Raw genomic sequence first — 16,369 nt, 5'->3', positions numbered from 1 at the left:
CTGAGTACAATGACCTGTGCAACAGATCAGTTGCATTTTTTCTCTCTCCTCTCTTCTCCTCTCTTCTCCTCTCTTCTCCTCTCCTCTCCTCTCCTCTCCTCTCCTCTCCTCTCTTCTCCTCTCCTCTCCTCTCCTCTCCTCTCCTCTCATTTTTCTTTTTTCAAGAATTATAGAAATTGTTCCAGTAATAATACAGACTTCCCTTTCTGCATGTATCTCTTTGAAGAGAGGTGCTAAGCAGATTCTGACACACGAGAAGGACTTAGTATTGTTTTGCACCATTCAAAAGCATTAGCATAAATCAGATGAATACTCTAGACTTCAGATGCTATTTATTGTTTGAAGGGCACAGACAACATAGTTTCAGCATGATGTGGTTTGCACCATGAGAGCAGGACATTTTACTTCTCTCTGGATGTATCTTTGTTTACTGCAGCTATGCAGTTGTCATCTGCAACCGCTCCCAAGTGATTGCAGCACTTGAATGCTTTTGTGTGGCATGAATCATTCTAGAAATACAAGATACAGCTGTTCCCTGTTCAGTTTTTATCTGACACCCACACTTTGAATAGGTTTTGATTGTCATGAAATTGTCATTCCGGCATAATCTCCACTGGAGAAACTCTTCTATTGTTTGTGAAACACCCAGAAATCCTCAGAAAACACTGAAAGGAAAGGCTCATGCAGTTAGATGTTTGCAAAACATCAGAGTAAATGAAGTTATACCAGTAAAGTATTTTTGAACACTGAGACAAGCTCTCCTGGGCACACCTGCCACTCAAGCTGTAAGCAAGAATGATGCCAGGTATGTTTCCCTACACAGCAAACTTACATGGCTTTCTTGAGCCAACACTTCCATTGTCTCAGGTGCTCCAAACGAAAAAATACAGAGTGCTTATTCATGTTTTATTTGTTAGTAAATTTACTCAGCATAAATAAACAAGAGTGGCCATTGAGTACAGCTGGCATCTGATGGGAAGTGCTCTTGAATGGCCTTGGCATGACGTTATATAGCAGCCTACTTCCTCTGGGATCCTGCAATGGCAGGCTTCTCTTCACGGGTGATAGGAATATTGCGCTCAGGGACGTCGCTTTGTTTCCTTGGTGCGGTCACTGTCAGGACTCCATCCAGAGAGAGTGATGAGGTTATGGTCAGGGGATCCACTTCAGCTGGGATCCTGTATTTCCTGCTGAACTCCCTGGCAATAAAGCCATGCTCATCCTTCAAAAAGAGAAGAGAAGAAACAGCCCTGATTAGAAGTGTTCCCTCAGCTCCACCTAAACTATGGGCCTTCAGCACATAGTCTGAGTTGAGAAAGCTTCAGCTCCCAAAAGAAAACTTTTCAGTAAGTTAAAAGAGTTTTTATTATGAGATTGCCTTTGTAAAAATCTGAGAAGAGCTGAAGTGAGATTACCCTGCCCCTGCAGGTGGTGCAGGCACCCTTTGCAGGATGAGGCTTTCTCCTCCAGCTCTTGTGTCTGCCAGCTTCGTTTCACAGTGTTGTGCTGTCATGGCTAAGATGCAGGAGTTACAGCTACCTGCAGAACCAGCAGCTCCTCCTCCTGAGGGTCTCCAGGGCCCACAGCATATGCAGCTCCCCAGTGAGCTCATCTCAGCTCTAGCTCTGGATTCATTTCTTAGCCAAAACAAACAAAAAACAAACAAACAAAAAAAACCCCGCAGAAGCTATTTCAGAATTACAGGCTTCCAGTGTCTATGAGTAGTGCTGCATTTGACTGACAGATCTGGGCACCCAGAAGTTTTGGAGCTGATGGGTACAATGATACAGGTACTTTAGGATTTGTTTCCTTCTTGCAAGGATAGGAGGATAGGTAATCCCTGTTACATACAGCTTTGGACGTGGCTTTTGGCCTCTCTTTGACCTTTTGCCACAGAGCCAGTAAGCAATGGGATGGCTGACAGCAGAGTACAGCCTTTAAGGACTGTAAGTTGGTAAATGGGTATTTTTTCAAGAAGAGATAGCTTCTTGCTAATGGAACATGGCAATGCATTCATTCGTTATGCGGTTTAATTATTACAGCTCATTGTTAACTTATTGAATGCTTCTCTGCATTCCTGTCCTCTTCCAGAAAGAGGGAGGCCCGGAAATGCTTATTTCAAAGTTGATTTTCCAGTTCAGTTCACAGTTCATGCAATACCAGCACTAAATCTCCACTCTGCTGCTGCCCAGTCTGGGATCAGCTGGGGGTTTGCATAGAGCATCTTCCATTAGGACTGGTTGATCAAAAACACTGGAAGTGTTTCAGAAGAGCACAGAGGAGGATTGTTCTGCAGCTTCCTTGTTTAACCATAGGTGAAGAAGCACACATTGGTTAACAGTGACACAGAAGTACCTGGCGCTCCTCGTGTTTCCCATGAATTTCTATCATGTCCCCAATCACCTTCACTTTTAGCTCCTCGGGGGAGAAATGCTTCACATCAAGATTTACAGAAAATTTGTCTTTCTCCAGTCGCATCTGTAAAACAAGGAGACGACTTCAGGCAGAGGTTTCAGCTTCATCAGACTCTCAACATGCAGCAAGTCACGCTCACGCTGGGCTCCCCACACGCACTGTCTGACCTCCTGTTTTCAGTCCTGGGGTTCTCATCTGGCTCTTGCTAGCCTGTTCCATTCATGCCCACCACTACAGCACATAAAACATGATGCTTTCTCTCTGGATAAACAGAGAATAGATATTTTCTGGGAAATAAGAAAGAGACTTTCTCAATCTGAATTTGTTAAAACTGACTCCTATCTACTTTTTCTGAGGTGTCTGGAGATTTCCAGTCTCTGCAGCTGGATTTTGCTAAGTCTTTCTGGAAAAAGAAACAGAGTGTGCAGCTGGCTGCAGCTCATCTGTGTCACTTGCAGGCTTTCCCCTGCGTCGTCACTCTTTAAAAACAAAAATAGCGTGTCTCAGCTGAGCAGCACTACCAGCTCACCCCTCTTATCTGAGCAGCAGGGCTACTGCTGAAACTCTGAGTCACCTGCTGCTCATCTTGCATCCTTACCTTCCATTCTGCACTTTATCATCTCCAGCAAATGCTGCTTTTTGCTTGCTCCTGAGGTTGAATTTGCATTTTCTGCCTGTCTTGGATAAGTCAGTGGGACACGGCAATGCAGGCTGGCTGTCTCTGCCTTCCTGCTGCAGTCACAGTCAGGGAAAACGCGAGCCTCCTGCAGCTCTGTTTTGGGACATGGAGGCAGCTTCCATGCCAGTTCTAGCTTTCTGGTTACTGGTTTCCTCAGTTTTACCTGGAGGGCTTCCTGCTCCTTTTGCTAGATTACTGTGAAGATTTCTCCACTGAAAAAGTCAGATGTTGATGTTGTTACCTGTGGTGCTTATTATGGCTGCTTCAGCATATGACCAGACCAGGTGACTAAACCAAGGGAAACATTAAGCAAAGATTAAGAAAATACTTCCCTCTCACTCCACTGGCTTTGAGTAACTCTTTAAGTTATTTGCACATTGGCATCTGACCTGCATGCTGAGCAAAGTCATTTGAGCTGCGTGCCTCAGCCCCCGAAGCAGATGGCCATTTAAAGGTCCTCCCATCCCATATCTCTCTGAAAACACTGCTCTGCCTGGCAGAGATGCTTTAGCTTGGGCCTTTCTACTCAGCATCTGGGGGCTCCCATGCTGCCTGGCACGGGGTCCCACTGCCCCTCTGCTTCTCAGGAGGACGCAGAATGTAAAATTTTTCAGGGCAGACAGAGAAATCAGGCTTCCTCCTTTCTCTTGCTGGCTTCTACAGTCATTCACAGCACACACACAGCTCAGTTTGTCTCTGTGCCCATGGCTGTGGCAATATTTGCTCTCAGTTACAAGTGATTAGCAGAGAGTGCAGAGGTCCTTGCCTAACACCAAGGAGCAGAGGCAAGAACTCAGCACTCTTTTCCTCATAATAGATTTCCTATTAACTACCTACAAGCAGTGTCCCAGCTCTCCCGGGTCCCCAGCTCCAGACCCGTCAGGATGTGCACCTAGTGGTAACAAGAAACAGTAAGCAAGGAAGATTACCTCTGAGAGTCCCGTCTCCAGCCAACTGGGCATCCGAAAGAAGGGGGATCTCATCAGGAAGGGGCTGAAGCTGGGGGACGTAGGGAGCAGCTCTGACTCCTGCAGGTGCTCTCCAAATAGCTGGTCAAAGATACGGCTCGGTGTTAACCAAGAAAACAGAGGTCTGCGGATCAGGGGGTTGTGAATGGTGATATCCATCGGAGTGCGACAGAGGAGCCAAGCAAACAACTGCTGCGGTGCTGTGCCCAGCACAGGGGGCAGCTTTATACCCGTGCGGCTGGCGGGGCCTCTCCCCCCGAGGCCTCTCAAATAGTGGTGTCAGGGATTTTATTGTCCCAGTCCGGGACTGGTCCCTTCAGCAGTGCCCAGGAGCGTCCGGGGGTTTGAACAGACTGCTAAGGAGGAGGGGGAAGGGGAGAAGAAGGACACTAATGGGACAGCAAGAAGCCAAGCTGCCCAGCCACCCTCTCTGCACCCCACGTGCTGTTTATCTGTTGAGTCCCAGGCAGGCTTGGCGGATGTTCCCAGCTGCTTTGGATGCCAGCAGGATCAATGCAGCTCCTATCTTTGGTTCACATGGAAAAGGACAAGGGACTGTTGTTCCCAGTGACGGCACCAAGGCTACAGTTCCCCACTGCACCCACGCGCCAAGGAAGGGCTCTGCCTTCCCTTAAAGTGAAGGAAGCCCCAGGCCTTAATGAGAGGGCAACATGGACCCCAAAAGGTCTGTGCTGAGGTACCCTGGTGTGCAGCTCTGCAGCCTGGTGAGCACCATACCTGAGCACCTGCTGGTGTGTGCACACTAAGGATGGTTTCCACAGAGCATCAGCTGACAACTCTTGTCCTTTGCCCACTCGAGAAATCGCTCTGCTGGAGAGGGCAGAAGAGCCCAGCACCCTGTGAGCAGAGATAAAGCAGGCACACAGCAGCCCTGCAGAGCTGCACCACTGCTTGCCTTCTCTGGGATGCAAACTACCTTGATCTGCCTGTGCCCAGCAGCTATCAGTTCAGATCATGAGGCTGGGTTCAGCCCAGCAGCTGTCCTTTAAGGACAAGAGCTCTGATTATCTGCAACTTAAATACAGACTTCTGGCTTGAGGGCACATGATTCTCACTGCTAGCACCACCGGTCCCCTGCAAAAGGGCTCGACTCTCTTCCTGTTCACTTGCCTGCAAGATTAGGGTGTAGAATTCTCTCTGCAGAAGCCCCAGCCATAAATACTTTATCCAGTTCCATGTTACGTCAGCAGTAGTGCACCTGCTCTCTCGCACTGCAGAGACATGGAAATCTCTGGTTTCAGAGTACAAGGAGCTTAAATGGGTACTAACACCCAGTTTAGTAAAAGTGGATCTAGGCCAGTTTCAGACTCTGGTTAATGCACCACCTCCAGCACAGGCATTTCTCTGGTCCCACTGAGCAGCACTGAAGCCCTGGCCAAGGCACAGCCTGGTCAGCTGGCTCACAGTGGCACAGTTCTGGAGTGTCAGCATCATGGTCTGCACCCTGTTCAGTGCCACTTAGCGGTCTGCAGCACCTTACCACTCCCAGGAACAAAAGACTCAGCTTCTGGGGGAAACAGATCCCTTTCTGTGGGGTTGATATGAGCGATAAACTCACAGCGATGACTTTGCATGACTGCACACAACCTGACCAAGCATCAGCCACCATTAGGCATAGCCCTGTGCCCTGCTGGGTTGGCAGGGGCAGTGCTGGGTGCCCTGTTCCTGCCTCTTGTTCCCTGCCCAAGGTGGAGAGCCAGGGGGTGCAGGATTGCACCCCGCCGGCAGTCAGAGCCTGCAGCTCTACAGGAATGCAATGAGGAGCTGCCCTCGTCACCCTGGCGAGGCGGCCCGGGGCCTGTGTGCACAGCTATTTTGGTCCGTCTTTTTATCACACACTCCTCCCTGTGGAATTCACCCAACTAAAACCTTGCAATCTGCAGCCTTCGCTCTCAGAGGCAGTGAGAGCTTGGACAGGCCTGTTCCTCAGCTTGCCATGGCCGCGCGGACGGTGCCCCACGCCTACCCCATGAGCTCAGAGTACGAGTTCGCCAACCCCAGCAAGATCTACGACCAGAACTTTGGAGAAGGTAAGCAGGGAGATGGGACCCCCAGCAGTTCTCTGTCTTCAGGTGCAGGGGGCTGATAGAGTCCCTCTGGGGAGGAGCTTCAGGATCCAAGGAAGACCAAGCATGGGATCCCAGGCAAAACCAGGAGGATAGCCAAGGCACAGTCAGGGACTCTCTAAGGAAGGTCCACCTCCTCCTTCCATGCCCAGTGCTGGCTCCTGTGTCCCTCCCCTGTGCCTCCAGTGGCCTGTTATTCATGCACATGCTCTGCAGCATGGAGCAAAGCGCTGCTCCCTCGTGCCCCCTGCCTCACACACACCTCACAGAGGCTGAGGCTGTGCAGGACATGTTCCAGTGCTCATCTCCTTTGCCAGTGGAGGCTGCACCCTGCTCATGGGAGAGGTGAGCCAGCAGCAGTCCCACCCTGCCTACAGCGGGACAGGGGGAGTTTAGAAAACTACTGCTGGGGAGGTGTGCGTGGGGGAGATTTTGTAGCCAGGGACCGTGGAGAAAAGCTGAGCTGGGGTGTTAAGTACAAAGCCTGGCAATGGCTGGCAGAGAGGAAAGAATGTGGGCAGCAGCAGAACCATTCAGCATCGGCACAACAGCGTGAAAAGGCAAAAAGATCCAAAGAAAGCCCTTCGGACAATGGCAAACAAAAGGCCTTTAGTTCTTCAGGGCAGTGTCTTCACCATCAGCATTTTCCATGCCCAGCCCCAGCCATGGGTTTTGCGTTGCTGAGCACCCAATGCATCCACCAGCCTCTCCCAGTCCACCCAGCAGATGCCCAGCCAGCCCTCAGCTTGTGGCAGATGGGCGTCTGGCACTGAGTGTGCAATTTGGAGGAGCAAAGGTAGGAAATGGCAGAGCTTCTGTCCCCACCGCAGAACCGATGCAGCAGCAAAATCAAGGTGTTTGCAGGACCCAGCCTCCCCACTGATCATCTTTCTCCACCCCTTTCCCTGGGAAACCTCACACTTCCCACTGGGTCTTATTTCTAGGTGTGTCCCCATGCGAGATTTTAGCCCCTGCCCTGTACCATGGCTACTACATCAGGCCTCGGATCAACAAGCAGCTGGATCGAGGCACCTCAGAGGTCAGCCTCAATGACCACAAGTACCAGGTGTTCCTGGATGTCTGCCACTTCCTGCCTGATGAGCTGACAGTGCGCACTGTGGACAACCTGCTGGAGGTGGTGGGGCAGCACCCCCAGAGGGCTGACCGCCACGGCTTCATCTCCAGAGAGTTCACCAGGACCTACATCCTCCCGCTGGACGTCGACCCCTTGCTGATGAGAGCCACCCTGTCCCACGATGGCATTCTGAGCATCGTGGCACCCCGAACGGGAAAGGAGGTGAAGGCCAGGATCATCAAAGTGAAAATAATCCAGGAGGACACAACGGGGCAGGAAGAACTGTCTGAGGAAGGAAAAGGGAGGGAAGAATCCTAAAGGCCCCAAAGCTGGGCTTGAGCAGGGAAGGGGGGGAGGGTAGTGAGGGGAGTTACTGTGCCAGGCCCCTGTTTCTCACCATCAACGTTTAGAAGGGCTGGGATACAGCTGTACATATGCCAGACTTCTGCTTCTCAAGGCTGATGGTTGGAAGAAGGGGCTTGGAAATGAAAAAACAGGGGGACTAAAGTGTTCATGGGAGGGACTCTAATGCAAGTTTTTCTCCTGGGTGCCCATCAAGCACCATGGCCTTCTCTTGCCCCACAGTGCAAGGGATGTTCTCACCCAATGCTCTGAGGCTCTGCACCTGCCCGTGCAATCCCAGCACCTTGCTGGTGGCTGGCCTGTGTGGAGATGCAATGCTGCTGAGTACCCACAGCTCTAGAATGGAAAGAGGAATAAATCTGCCTCCAAGCCTCTCTCATTTTCCTTGGATTCACACTGTTCCTGGTCACAGTACTCGCAGCAGGAAGGATGGATGATGTCTTGGTGGCTTGGGATACAAGGAGCAGAACAGTGGAGAGTTCATGCTGAGCTCGTCTGGAGAAGAGTCCCATAAATGAGAGTTCTGCCCCTTTTTCAGTCATGGTGAAGCTACCAGCTACATGAGAAATGTCCTCACAGCCCTGTGACGTGGGGCCGGGGATCGGGTGTATTGCTGTCAGTGGCACCTGCTGCCCAGCCAGCCCCAGGGTTCAGCAGGCGTCAGGCACAATCCTTGTCTGTGCCAATTAAAGCAGCCAGAATGCTGTGTCACTGGCCAAATATGGGGGCACTGGCACAGATCAGTGCAGCCCTCCTATGGGATAGAGAAAAGCCTCTTCCTGCCAGAATGTGGCTGCAGTCTTCTGCACTCCTCTCTGTTAGGAAGGAGGGCCAGTGAATAATTCAGATGACGCCAAAATAAAAATCACCTTTTCAGCAGGTTTTGTCGAGGTTATTAGTAATAATTCCAGAGACAGTCCCACATTAGTGACTACCAGTCACCTGCTTGGAAGGGCAAGAACTGACTGCTCCTTCCGGATCAGACTGCCCCACTGCATGCAGCCCCTAGCACACCCCTTCCCACTCACAGCAACCACCCCTGCCCCTGGAGCAGTCATACGGCCTCGGCTGGGTCTATGCAGGGCATGGGTTCTAAGAGAAGCGGGCCTGTAGCAGCTCACAGTTCTCTCTGTGGTGATGCCAGCTTGCCTTGCACCCATACCTATCGCAGTGCACTCCCAGTCTCTGACACAGAGCAGTGCTAACACAGCAATACAACCATTATACAGTTCTCGTCCCTCTCTTATGAGCCACATCCACGCTCTTCAGAAAGTTCATTCCCCACCGCTGGGCTCTCCAGGCTCGTGCTGTGCCAGGCTCGCAGCCTGTCACCCAGACATACCGAGGGCAGCTGCTGGGGAGGGGACGACTGTCACTGCCTGGTGCCACCCGGGGCTGTGCCCGACGCTCGCTGCTTGGCGCTGGAGCCAGGCGGCTCCTGTTGTGCTGACAGTCTGCAGGGGAATGCAGAGCGGCAGCCAAGGGCTCCCCGGCTCTGCCAATGTTTTCAATGCCTTTCTGTTTTTCCAGTGGAGCTCAAAGCAGCAGCTCCAGCATTCGTGTTTGGGACTGATGGGAAAAGACTCCCAGCCTCTTTGTTTTTCCTCTCCACAAAGCAACGTAGTTATCCCAGAAATCAAAACAGTGGCTCACTGAATCAACAGCATCTGTGGACAAATTCCGAGACAGAGAGTCTGTGGTTTCCCAAGGGTGCTCAGACTCCTGAGACCACCCTGGCTGCGCAGCAGCCCAAGAACTGGTCCTGCTGGGAGCAGGGCTGAAGCCGACCCGCCCACATTGGTCAGCCCCAGGCTGCAGGGCTCTGCTGGAGCCCAGCCGTGTAGGGCAGCAGATTCAGCTCAAGACCCAGTGCAGCTCCCCCAGGAAAGCAGCCGTGCCCCTGGCTGACCCACAGTAGAACTCTCCTCTTCCTGCTGCTGCTGGAAAGCCCCAGGCTTTGCTCTGTGCTCAGGCAAACAAGCGATGCTGGGCTGGGAGCAGGGCTGCCACCCCTCAGCCCACCAGAAGAGAGAATGGGAGCTCCCCCAGCCGTCCGCACATCCCTTGAGGTGCTCAGACCCACACGGAGCTGCCAAATTGAGGCTGTGTAGCAGTTTCTGTTCCAGGGCAACATCGACTTGATATTGAGTTGCTCAACTACCAGTTGTACTCAATGAAGCTACTCCCACTTCTGCTGGGCCACTGCCTCCCTCGCAGGAGATCCACTCCCTTCCCCATGTATTGCCACACATTTTCCAGACATTCCACTTGATACTCATGAATAGAACTGACAGCTCCTGTTCCCCCCCGAGCTCCCGCTTTAGAGCACCTCTTTAGCGCACACCTGAGCCCCTCCTGCACCCCTTCCCTGCCGGCACGCCGGGAGCGGTGCAGCGGGAGGCACAATTCCAGCGCCAGGCCTAGGCCCTGGGACCTGCAGCTGCCCCCCCTCCCAGCCCCGGGCAACCGGCGGCAGCCCCCCGGTAGATGGCACGCACGGGCCCGGCGCGGCGGCGAGAAATCTGATCCTGCAGACACTCCCTTGGAATAGCCAGGGGCCGAGCGGGGAACCAGGAAATAGAAGCCGTGCCCGTGCACAGAACGCTCCGGCTTCATGGAGGAAGGAGCGACATGGGCAACTGCTGCAGCTGCGGGCGCCCGCGGTGAGTCCGGCGGCGGGGCGGGGGGCGGCGGCACGAGCCAGACTCGGGCAGCGGTGGAGCAGCGGGGCTGCACGTCGCACCTGCCCGGGGCGGGGCGGGGCGGGCCGGGGGGCTCGCCTCCTTGCTGCTATAGCTGGGTTCTGCGAGGATGGAGTTGAAATCCCTATAAGTGCCTCAAGGGAGGTAAAACCTCCAGGCTGCGGCACTTCTCCGAAGGGCAGCGGCTCCTCCAGCCCCTCTGCGCGGTCCGCGCCGTGCCGTTCAGGTGCTGTCAGGCTCCCGAGAGGGATGGGAGGCTCCGCTCCCCATCTGACGCTGTGCCGGCCCAGCGTGCGGGGTGGGGGCGCGGGGAGCATCGCACGGTGCCGGCTGGGAACACGGAGCGCTGAGAGCAGGGCGCGGGGAGAGCTGCGGGTGTCAGGTGAAGCGCAGGGAAAGTTGTTTCCAACACCGCGTTTGCTCAAGTAATAGGAAATCATCGGAGCTTTTTAATAATTAAGAGGCACAGCATCACCTAGTGGCTAGAGCCGAAGGAGGGGTGTGCACCCATAGTCTGTGATTCGGGAATAGGAATTGCAGATGAAAGGGGGGAGGCTGGTTCTTGGCATCTCCTTGTCTTCCACTTCCACTTCCCTATGGCAGGGGTTAAACAAGGTGCTCAGGGCACTTTCTTCATGGCTGCAGTGAACAAAAGAATACTCGAGCACCGTCAGCACGCATCGTGTGACACCTCCTGGTCTGAGCAATGCCAATCCGTACACAAACACTTCTGCCTCCTAAAGAAAGCCCAGACCCAGGCTGGATGGTCACCTGCCCGGTCAGGGCTGAGCAGGGCAGCAGCCCTCTGCTGTGCTTGAGGAGCAGTGTAGTGGCAGCCTGGCTGTGACTGCCTGCTCACGGTCAGTGCCAAGTTCTGCTGTCCCGAGGCTGCAGGACCAGGACTGCTGTGTCCTTCTGGGTGCTTTTCCCAAATGGAAAGTTAGAAGCTTTGCCTTGTGACAAAGGTAAAAAAGATGCTGCTTCATTTTAGTTCAGGTGTTTCCAGGCACAAGTAATGCTTTTATTTCTGGGTATTTGCACAGCAACATCAAAGAGCTGGGCTTCCTAACTAAAGCTGAGACTTATAAAAGGTAAGGTAGGTGCTTGCCTTTTGCATGGAAGGTTCCTGAAGTCGTAAGAAGATCCATTTCAGTAAACTCCTTCAAAACAGAAGCTGCCAGTGAAGGAAAGTGTGCCCTGGGGTCTGGGTGCAAGTTCAGCCCTGGGTACGATTCTCACCTCAATGTGCATGGGCAGCAAAGGATGCCAGAATTTGGGACCCAGCATGAAGCAGAAATTAAGTTGGTAAGGAAATGGAGAAAGGAGAAACAGCAATGCAGGAGCAGGGACACATGCTGTCATGCAGAATACAACTTGCATCCAGCAGGCTGTGAGTTAGTTACAGCTCATCTGACCTGATTTTGAGAAGAGCGGAGAGGTTTGCCTTGCTTATTTCCCTTGCAACATCCATTCTAATTACTGCAGATCTGAGGCAGAGAGATGCTGTCTCCTGCTTGGCTGTGATTAGCCTGCAGACAGTCTCAGAACAGCTCCAGACTACACACTGGCTGCTAATGCTCACTCTGCAAAGGCAATCAAAACAAGCCAAGGCAGCTGGGAAAGCTGGGTTTGGAACGTGCCTCCCAGCAAAGAGACTTTGGACCCTGCTGATCTTGGTGCTGCTTTAATTACAGCACACAACCTGCCTGCAAAGATGCAAAGAGCTCCAGCAGGGAGACCCTGCAGGCTTATAGCAACAGTGGAGGAGGGATCTGCAGGTGCAAACTACACCAGGACAAAGCCATAAGAAGCTGAGCTGGATCCTTTTGTACAGCCATTACATTCTACAGAGCAACTCCTGAATTCCCAGCTCCTGGTTAATCATTACCAGCTGTTTTGAAGGTCTCCTGGTTCTTTGCCATTCCTTTTCTCCTCTTGCCATTAGAACGCCAAAGCCATTACCATACACTCAGCCCAGCTCTGTTGCTCCCAAAACTGCCTCTAAAAGCTGTGCCTGATGCACCTCTTTGCTCCTAACTGTGGCAGATCTGTCCAGCAAATGCAGGAAGTGCTATGCACTTTGGGTGATCTCCGGGAGCTCTCCAGCCCCCTCTGAGCACTGGCTGTTCACATTCAGCTGTGCTCTGCTAGGTGCATGTGTGTGCACAGCAGCAGCTGCACCAGGGCTGGCACCTGCTTCCTTCCAGCCATATGAGCATTCTGCAAGGATAACATTTGCTTCATGCTGCAAAGATAACATTTGTCGCATGCATCTGGCCTGGAATGTGACACGTTTCTGCTCTGGCCTTGCTGCCTGGCCAGCACCAGCCTGTGGGAGTTCAGCTCTGCTGTTGCATCCAGAATGAATTTGGCTGACATTTGCTCCATGGCTGGGACATGGTTGTGTTTGGCTTGTCTCTCTGGTCACACAGGTACAGACAAGATTTGTGTTTGGCTTGGCTTATATAAAGTGTGCAGCTTGTTTGGTTTGGTTGTGTCTAAGTGGAAAACTGCGATCAGGAAAAAACACTGAAAGATTAAACTAGCATGTTGGCTGTGCACAGCTGCTCTGTGGGCAAGGAAGCCAAAGCACGGGCACAGGGCTGTCAGAGTGTCTTGTTCTAAGAGAAACGTTTCGTGCTAGTGAAGATAATGTTCAGTATCCTGTAACTTTGATTATACAGCTGTGAACACATAGTTGCAGTGAAATCTGTTCTCCTTCACACTGATTACCGTGCTTAATAGGACTGCCAGGCAGGGCTGAAAGGCAAGGAGCCTTGGGGGTGTCTGTAGTGCATAGGAGTCATAGAAGAGGAACCCCTGGAAAATTCACTCACATTCAGAAGGTGCCTCGTTTCCTTACCAGGGCTGGAGTCTGCACAGTTGCTCACAAAGCTCTCAGTGGACCCTGGCAGTCCCAGACACCCAAACAAGGCTGGTTGGATTGGGGGAGGGGAGGGAGGGGCTCTTTTATCTCCCTGCACAAATGCAGAACCTTGGGATGTGCTTCTGAGTTTGCATGTGATGAAAGCAGATGGTGAAGCTTCTCGAAGCTGACATCTCTCTCTGATTCCAGGAACTGTCCTTCACTTTTTAAAAGGAAGAAGAAAAAGCAAGGTAAGGATTTGTGGAGGTGCTGTAGAGTGCAAGAACAATGGGAGCATCAGCTCCTGGATAGCTGGCATTCATCAGCACTGGCTGCAGATGGATCCCGTAGCTGAGATCCTCTCCCAGACTCTTCCATCCTTGAGCTTTCTCAAGAGAAGCCTGATAAAGGAAAAGGAAAAATTTCATTACAACTTAAAGGGGGTTGATATGCCATGGGACTTGGCAAGAGGATGGGAAGGGGCTTCATTGGTATCTCCAAAATATCTGAATTGTGCACCAAAAAGTGTGTAAGTACTCTGTCATGCAGCACAGCAGGAACTGAATCAAACTCCCATAAGAGCTGCAAACATTCTGACATCAGTGCTTAGAATAAAGCAGGGATGAACTAATAGCCCAGTTGTGTCCTGTGGCCTTTGGACCATGCTAAGCAAAATACGTTTGCAGGCAGCAGAGGAAATAACAAAGTTAAATCTGGATGTGACTTTTCCAAAGGCCTGACAAGGAGGCTCTCTGTGCTGTGTACATCCTTCTGGGTTCTGCCAAGAACATTGTGGTCCACAGCATGTTGTCATCCCAGGAAACCTTATTTTTTCCAAAGAAACAAGCCCAGGCTTTCTTCTTGGAGGTGGGCCTCAGAGACAGCGTGAGGGCTGAGGATGTCAGATGGGGTGGAAATTTGATTTGTGTCCAGGGGAGAAAGCCCATGTGCCAGATGCTGCTTTTTAGAACTCAAAGCTGGAACAATAAACAGCTGTGTTAACCTGATCCGCTGGTGTCTCTTTTTCAGGAGACAGTGTGAGACATGAGAACCAACAGCACCAGCCTGGCGGGAAGGTAAACAGCTTCACAGGGTTGTTTCCTGACTGGATGTTTGCAGAACAGAGTTGACCATCGCTTCCTGGCCTAGAAGGGTCAGACGGACCTGGGCTGTTCCTTCTGAGCTGTGATGGCTCATCCAGTGTAGGCTAGGAGGGCTGTGGGAGCAGTGTGTGTTGCTGCACTGTGATACTCTTTTTCACTGAAATGCAAAAGAAGCAGTGGGATGATGCCTGTCTCTGAGCCTGAGGTGTCAGTGGGCCGGGTGGTGTGGGGGCAGCGTGTAGGACATGCAGGAGCAGCTGACTCTAAGCTCTTTTTTTCCCAAAGGCTCCGGCGTATGAAAATGTCACAGAGTTTCCAGTCTACGCTACCATGAATAAAGCCAAGAACACTAAGCAGGATGACAGCATTCATTATGCAGACATCCAGGTGTTCACCAAGGTGCGGGAGCGCTCTGCGGAAGAGGTGAAGAATTTGCAAATGCAGAATGCCACAGAGTATGCCACCCTCAACTTCCCCCGGCCCAGGCTGAAATACGACAGCAAGAATGGGACCTTGGTTTAAAAAGCTTGGTAGACCCTGCCTCCTTCAGCAGCTAAAGGATTCCACAGACATAGAGATGCTGCAGGCTCAGACTAACCTCATGAACGTGTTGTGCCTGCCTGCAGAGTAGAGCGGCCATGTCTTCCACCTGCACGAGGACACAGATGCATTTACTCTCACTTGAGGAGCCTCTGGTTCTTCTGTCCAAAAACCAACCTGTTCTCCTTGGCTCTGTACAGCTTTGTGTGGGAATGCAGCATACAGAATTCTGTTCTGGGGAAAAGGAGATGTTGCCATGGGATTTTATGTTGATATCAAGAACAGAATGTGGTTGATACTGGGAGGAGATTGCAGTTCTTGCAGTAACTGCCATACGGTCTTCCTCTGGTACCAGCTTCACACTGTAGTTACACACGTAGAGCATCTCCTTGTCTCAGTGCACAACACACTGAGGCCAAGGCCCAGAATGAAGAATTAACTGAGGGGTACAGAACAATTACTTCAATTGAAGGGTGGTACCAACACGCATTCTTACCTTCACATTCACAGAAGTGAGCAATGAGCTCTTCTTTCTAATAATGAAAGAAGGAAAACCTGCAGCTGATCTGAAAGGCAGCCTATGTTTAGGGTAGTTACCCAGTCCTAGGGCTGCAGTAGCTGTTTTCATGCCTGAGACACTGTGAATGGATCCTGGGCAACCTTAAAAAGGGCTTTACACTTTTTCTCCGTTAATTTTTTATTTTGTGTTGTAGCCTTAGTTATAAACCCTGCAACTTGGAGCACGTGCCACATGGGGTCTTCTGTGAAAGCTCCCAAAGACGCTTTGGAGAATTTGTTTATGGGTTTAAAATAGTGCTAGCAATGCAGGACAGCAGTCGTCCACAATCTTCTACCATGGGTCTGCATCTGACGGTGTTGGCAGCTGAGAGGGCTCCCAAGCAGTGTCTTTGGGCTCTAAGTCAGTAGTTGTCACGTTCTGTTCCTAAGTAATGGTCTGCACAGCCAAACACGGGTCGTGGAGCGACCTCTTTATTGCCAGTGTTGAAAAATGGACATCCTGGTACCTTCTATAAATGTGCAAAGCTTTGCATATTATGGCTCATCTAAATGTAAAAGGAAAACCATGAGGGAGTTCTTCCTTGTAACAGAAAATAAAGCTGGTACGGGAACTGTGTGCTGAGACCAAAGTGCTGTGAGGATCAATCACACAGACTTTCCACCTGAACAGGTCTTTTTGCTCGTGCTGTCCAGCAGACATTAACGGGGCTGTTGTAAGGCCAGACTAAGGTTTACAAAAAGACCATTTTAAATAACGAATGGAGACATTCTATTTTTCTACCTGAACAGGATATTTTCTTTCTGCCTGTGCTATTGGGCTCAGCTCAGCTGGGCTATTGGAAGGCCTGCAACATAAGGGTGCATTTAGGTTGGAAAAGACCTTAATGTGACCCAGTGCCCTGCGCTGAGAACCGCGGTAATGATTCAGTTTTGATCGCTATGCCCCGAACTGATAAGTAGCCAAAGTCACACAAGTTTTTTTTTCCGAAAAGCCTTTTTTTGGCACTGAAAACAGACTCCAACAGCCTGTCTCCTCTGTTTCCCAAGATCGG

At 51.4% G+C, this 16,369-nt stretch overlaps 3 protein-coding genes across 5 annotated transcripts; 2 read left to right on the top strand and 1 right to left on the bottom strand.

Annotated features, from left to right (window-relative positions):
• Positions 1–315: 315 nt before the first annotated feature.
• CRYAB (crystallin alpha B) lies at positions 316–4,424 on the bottom strand. Of its 2 annotated transcripts, none has more exons than XM_015883834.2 (3): positions 4,024–4,424; positions 2,356–2,478; positions 316–1,222 (listed from the first exon to the last, which is right to left on the bottom strand). In XM_015883834.2, exons 1-3 carry the CDS (start codon positions 4,219–4,221, stop codon positions 1,019–1,021), a joined length of 525 nt encoding a protein of 174 aa, XP_015739320.1. In that variant the 5' UTR covers positions 4,222–4,424; the 3' UTR covers positions 316–1,018. The 2 variants fall into 2 exon arrangements, with proteins under 2 accessions (XP_015739320.1, XP_032304979.1); XM_032449088.1 differs by lacking the exon at positions 4,024–4,424 and adding an exon at positions 3,014–3,947.
• Positions 4,425–4,683: 259 nt separating this feature from the next.
• HSPB2 (heat shock protein family B (small) member 2) lies at positions 4,684–8,466 on the top strand. Its single transcript, XM_015883833.2, has 2 exons — positions 4,684–6,113; positions 7,094–8,466. The coding sequence occupies exons 1-2, from the start codon at positions 5,840–5,842 to the stop codon at positions 7,540–7,542; spliced, it is 723 nt and encodes a 240-aa protein (XP_015739319.1). The 5' UTR covers positions 4,684–5,839; the 3' UTR covers positions 7,543–8,466.
• Positions 8,467–9,630: 1,164 nt separating this feature from the next.
• On the top strand, positions 9,631–15,946 carry C24H11orf52 (chromosome 24 C11orf52 homolog). 2 transcript variants are annotated; one of them, XM_015883837.2, is made up of 4 exons: positions 9,631–10,250; positions 13,366–13,406; positions 14,185–14,231; positions 14,544–15,946. In XM_015883837.2, the coding sequence occupies exons 1-4, from the start codon at positions 10,219–10,221 to the stop codon at positions 14,778–14,780; spliced, it is 357 nt and encodes a 118-aa protein (XP_015739323.1). In that variant the 5' UTR covers positions 9,631–10,218; the 3' UTR covers positions 14,781–15,946. The 2 variants fall into 2 exon arrangements, with proteins under 2 accessions (XP_015739323.1, XP_015739322.1); XM_015883836.2 differs by lacking the exon at positions 9,631–10,250 and adding an exon at positions 10,416–11,594.
• Positions 15,947–16,369: the final 423 nt, after the last annotated feature.

This window comes from Coturnix japonica, chromosome 24, assembly GCF_001577835.2.
Source record: "Coturnix japonica isolate 7356 chromosome 24, Coturnix japonica 2.1, whole genome shotgun sequence".
Lineage (NCBI taxonomy): Eukaryota > Metazoa > Chordata > Aves > Galliformes > Phasianidae > Coturnix > Coturnix japonica.
This window is presented reverse-complemented; position numbering and strand designations above follow the sequence as displayed.

Excerpts from the sequence above, each read along its gene's own strand:
- HSPB2 (XM_015883833.2), top strand. The coding sequence starts at position 5,840 with ATGAGGAGCTGCCCTCGTCACCCTGGCGAGGCGGCCCGGGGCCTGTGT. Across the intron at positions 6,114-7,093 it reads CGACCAGAACTTTGGAGAAG|GTGTGTCCCCATGCGAGATT; the intron begins GTAAGCAGGGAG and ends TCTTATTTCTAG.
- C24H11orf52 (XM_015883836.2), top strand. The coding sequence starts at position 11,533 with ATGTGCATGGGCAGCAAAGGATGCCAGAATTTGGGACCCAGCATGAAG. Across the intron at positions 13,407-14,184 it reads AAGGAAGAAGAAAAAGCAAG|GAGACAGTGTGAGACATGAG; the intron begins GTAAGGATTTGT and ends TCTCTTTTTCAG. Across the intron at positions 14,232-14,543 it reads AGCACCAGCCTGGCGGGAAG|GCTCCGGCGTATGAAAATGT; the intron begins GTAAACAGCTTC and ends TTTTTCCCAAAG.
- CRYAB (XM_015883834.2), bottom strand. The coding sequence starts at position 4,221 with ATGGATATCACCATTCACAACCCCCTGATCCGCAGACCTCTGTTTTCT. Across the intron at positions 2,479-4,023 it reads TGGAGACGGGACTCTCAGAG|ATGCGACTGGAGAAAGACAA; the intron begins GTAATCTTCCTT and ends CTTGTTTTACAG. Across the intron at positions 1,223-2,355 it reads GGAAACACGAGGAGCGCCAG|GATGAGCATGGCTTTATTGC; the intron begins GTACTTCTGTGT and ends CTCTTTTTGAAG.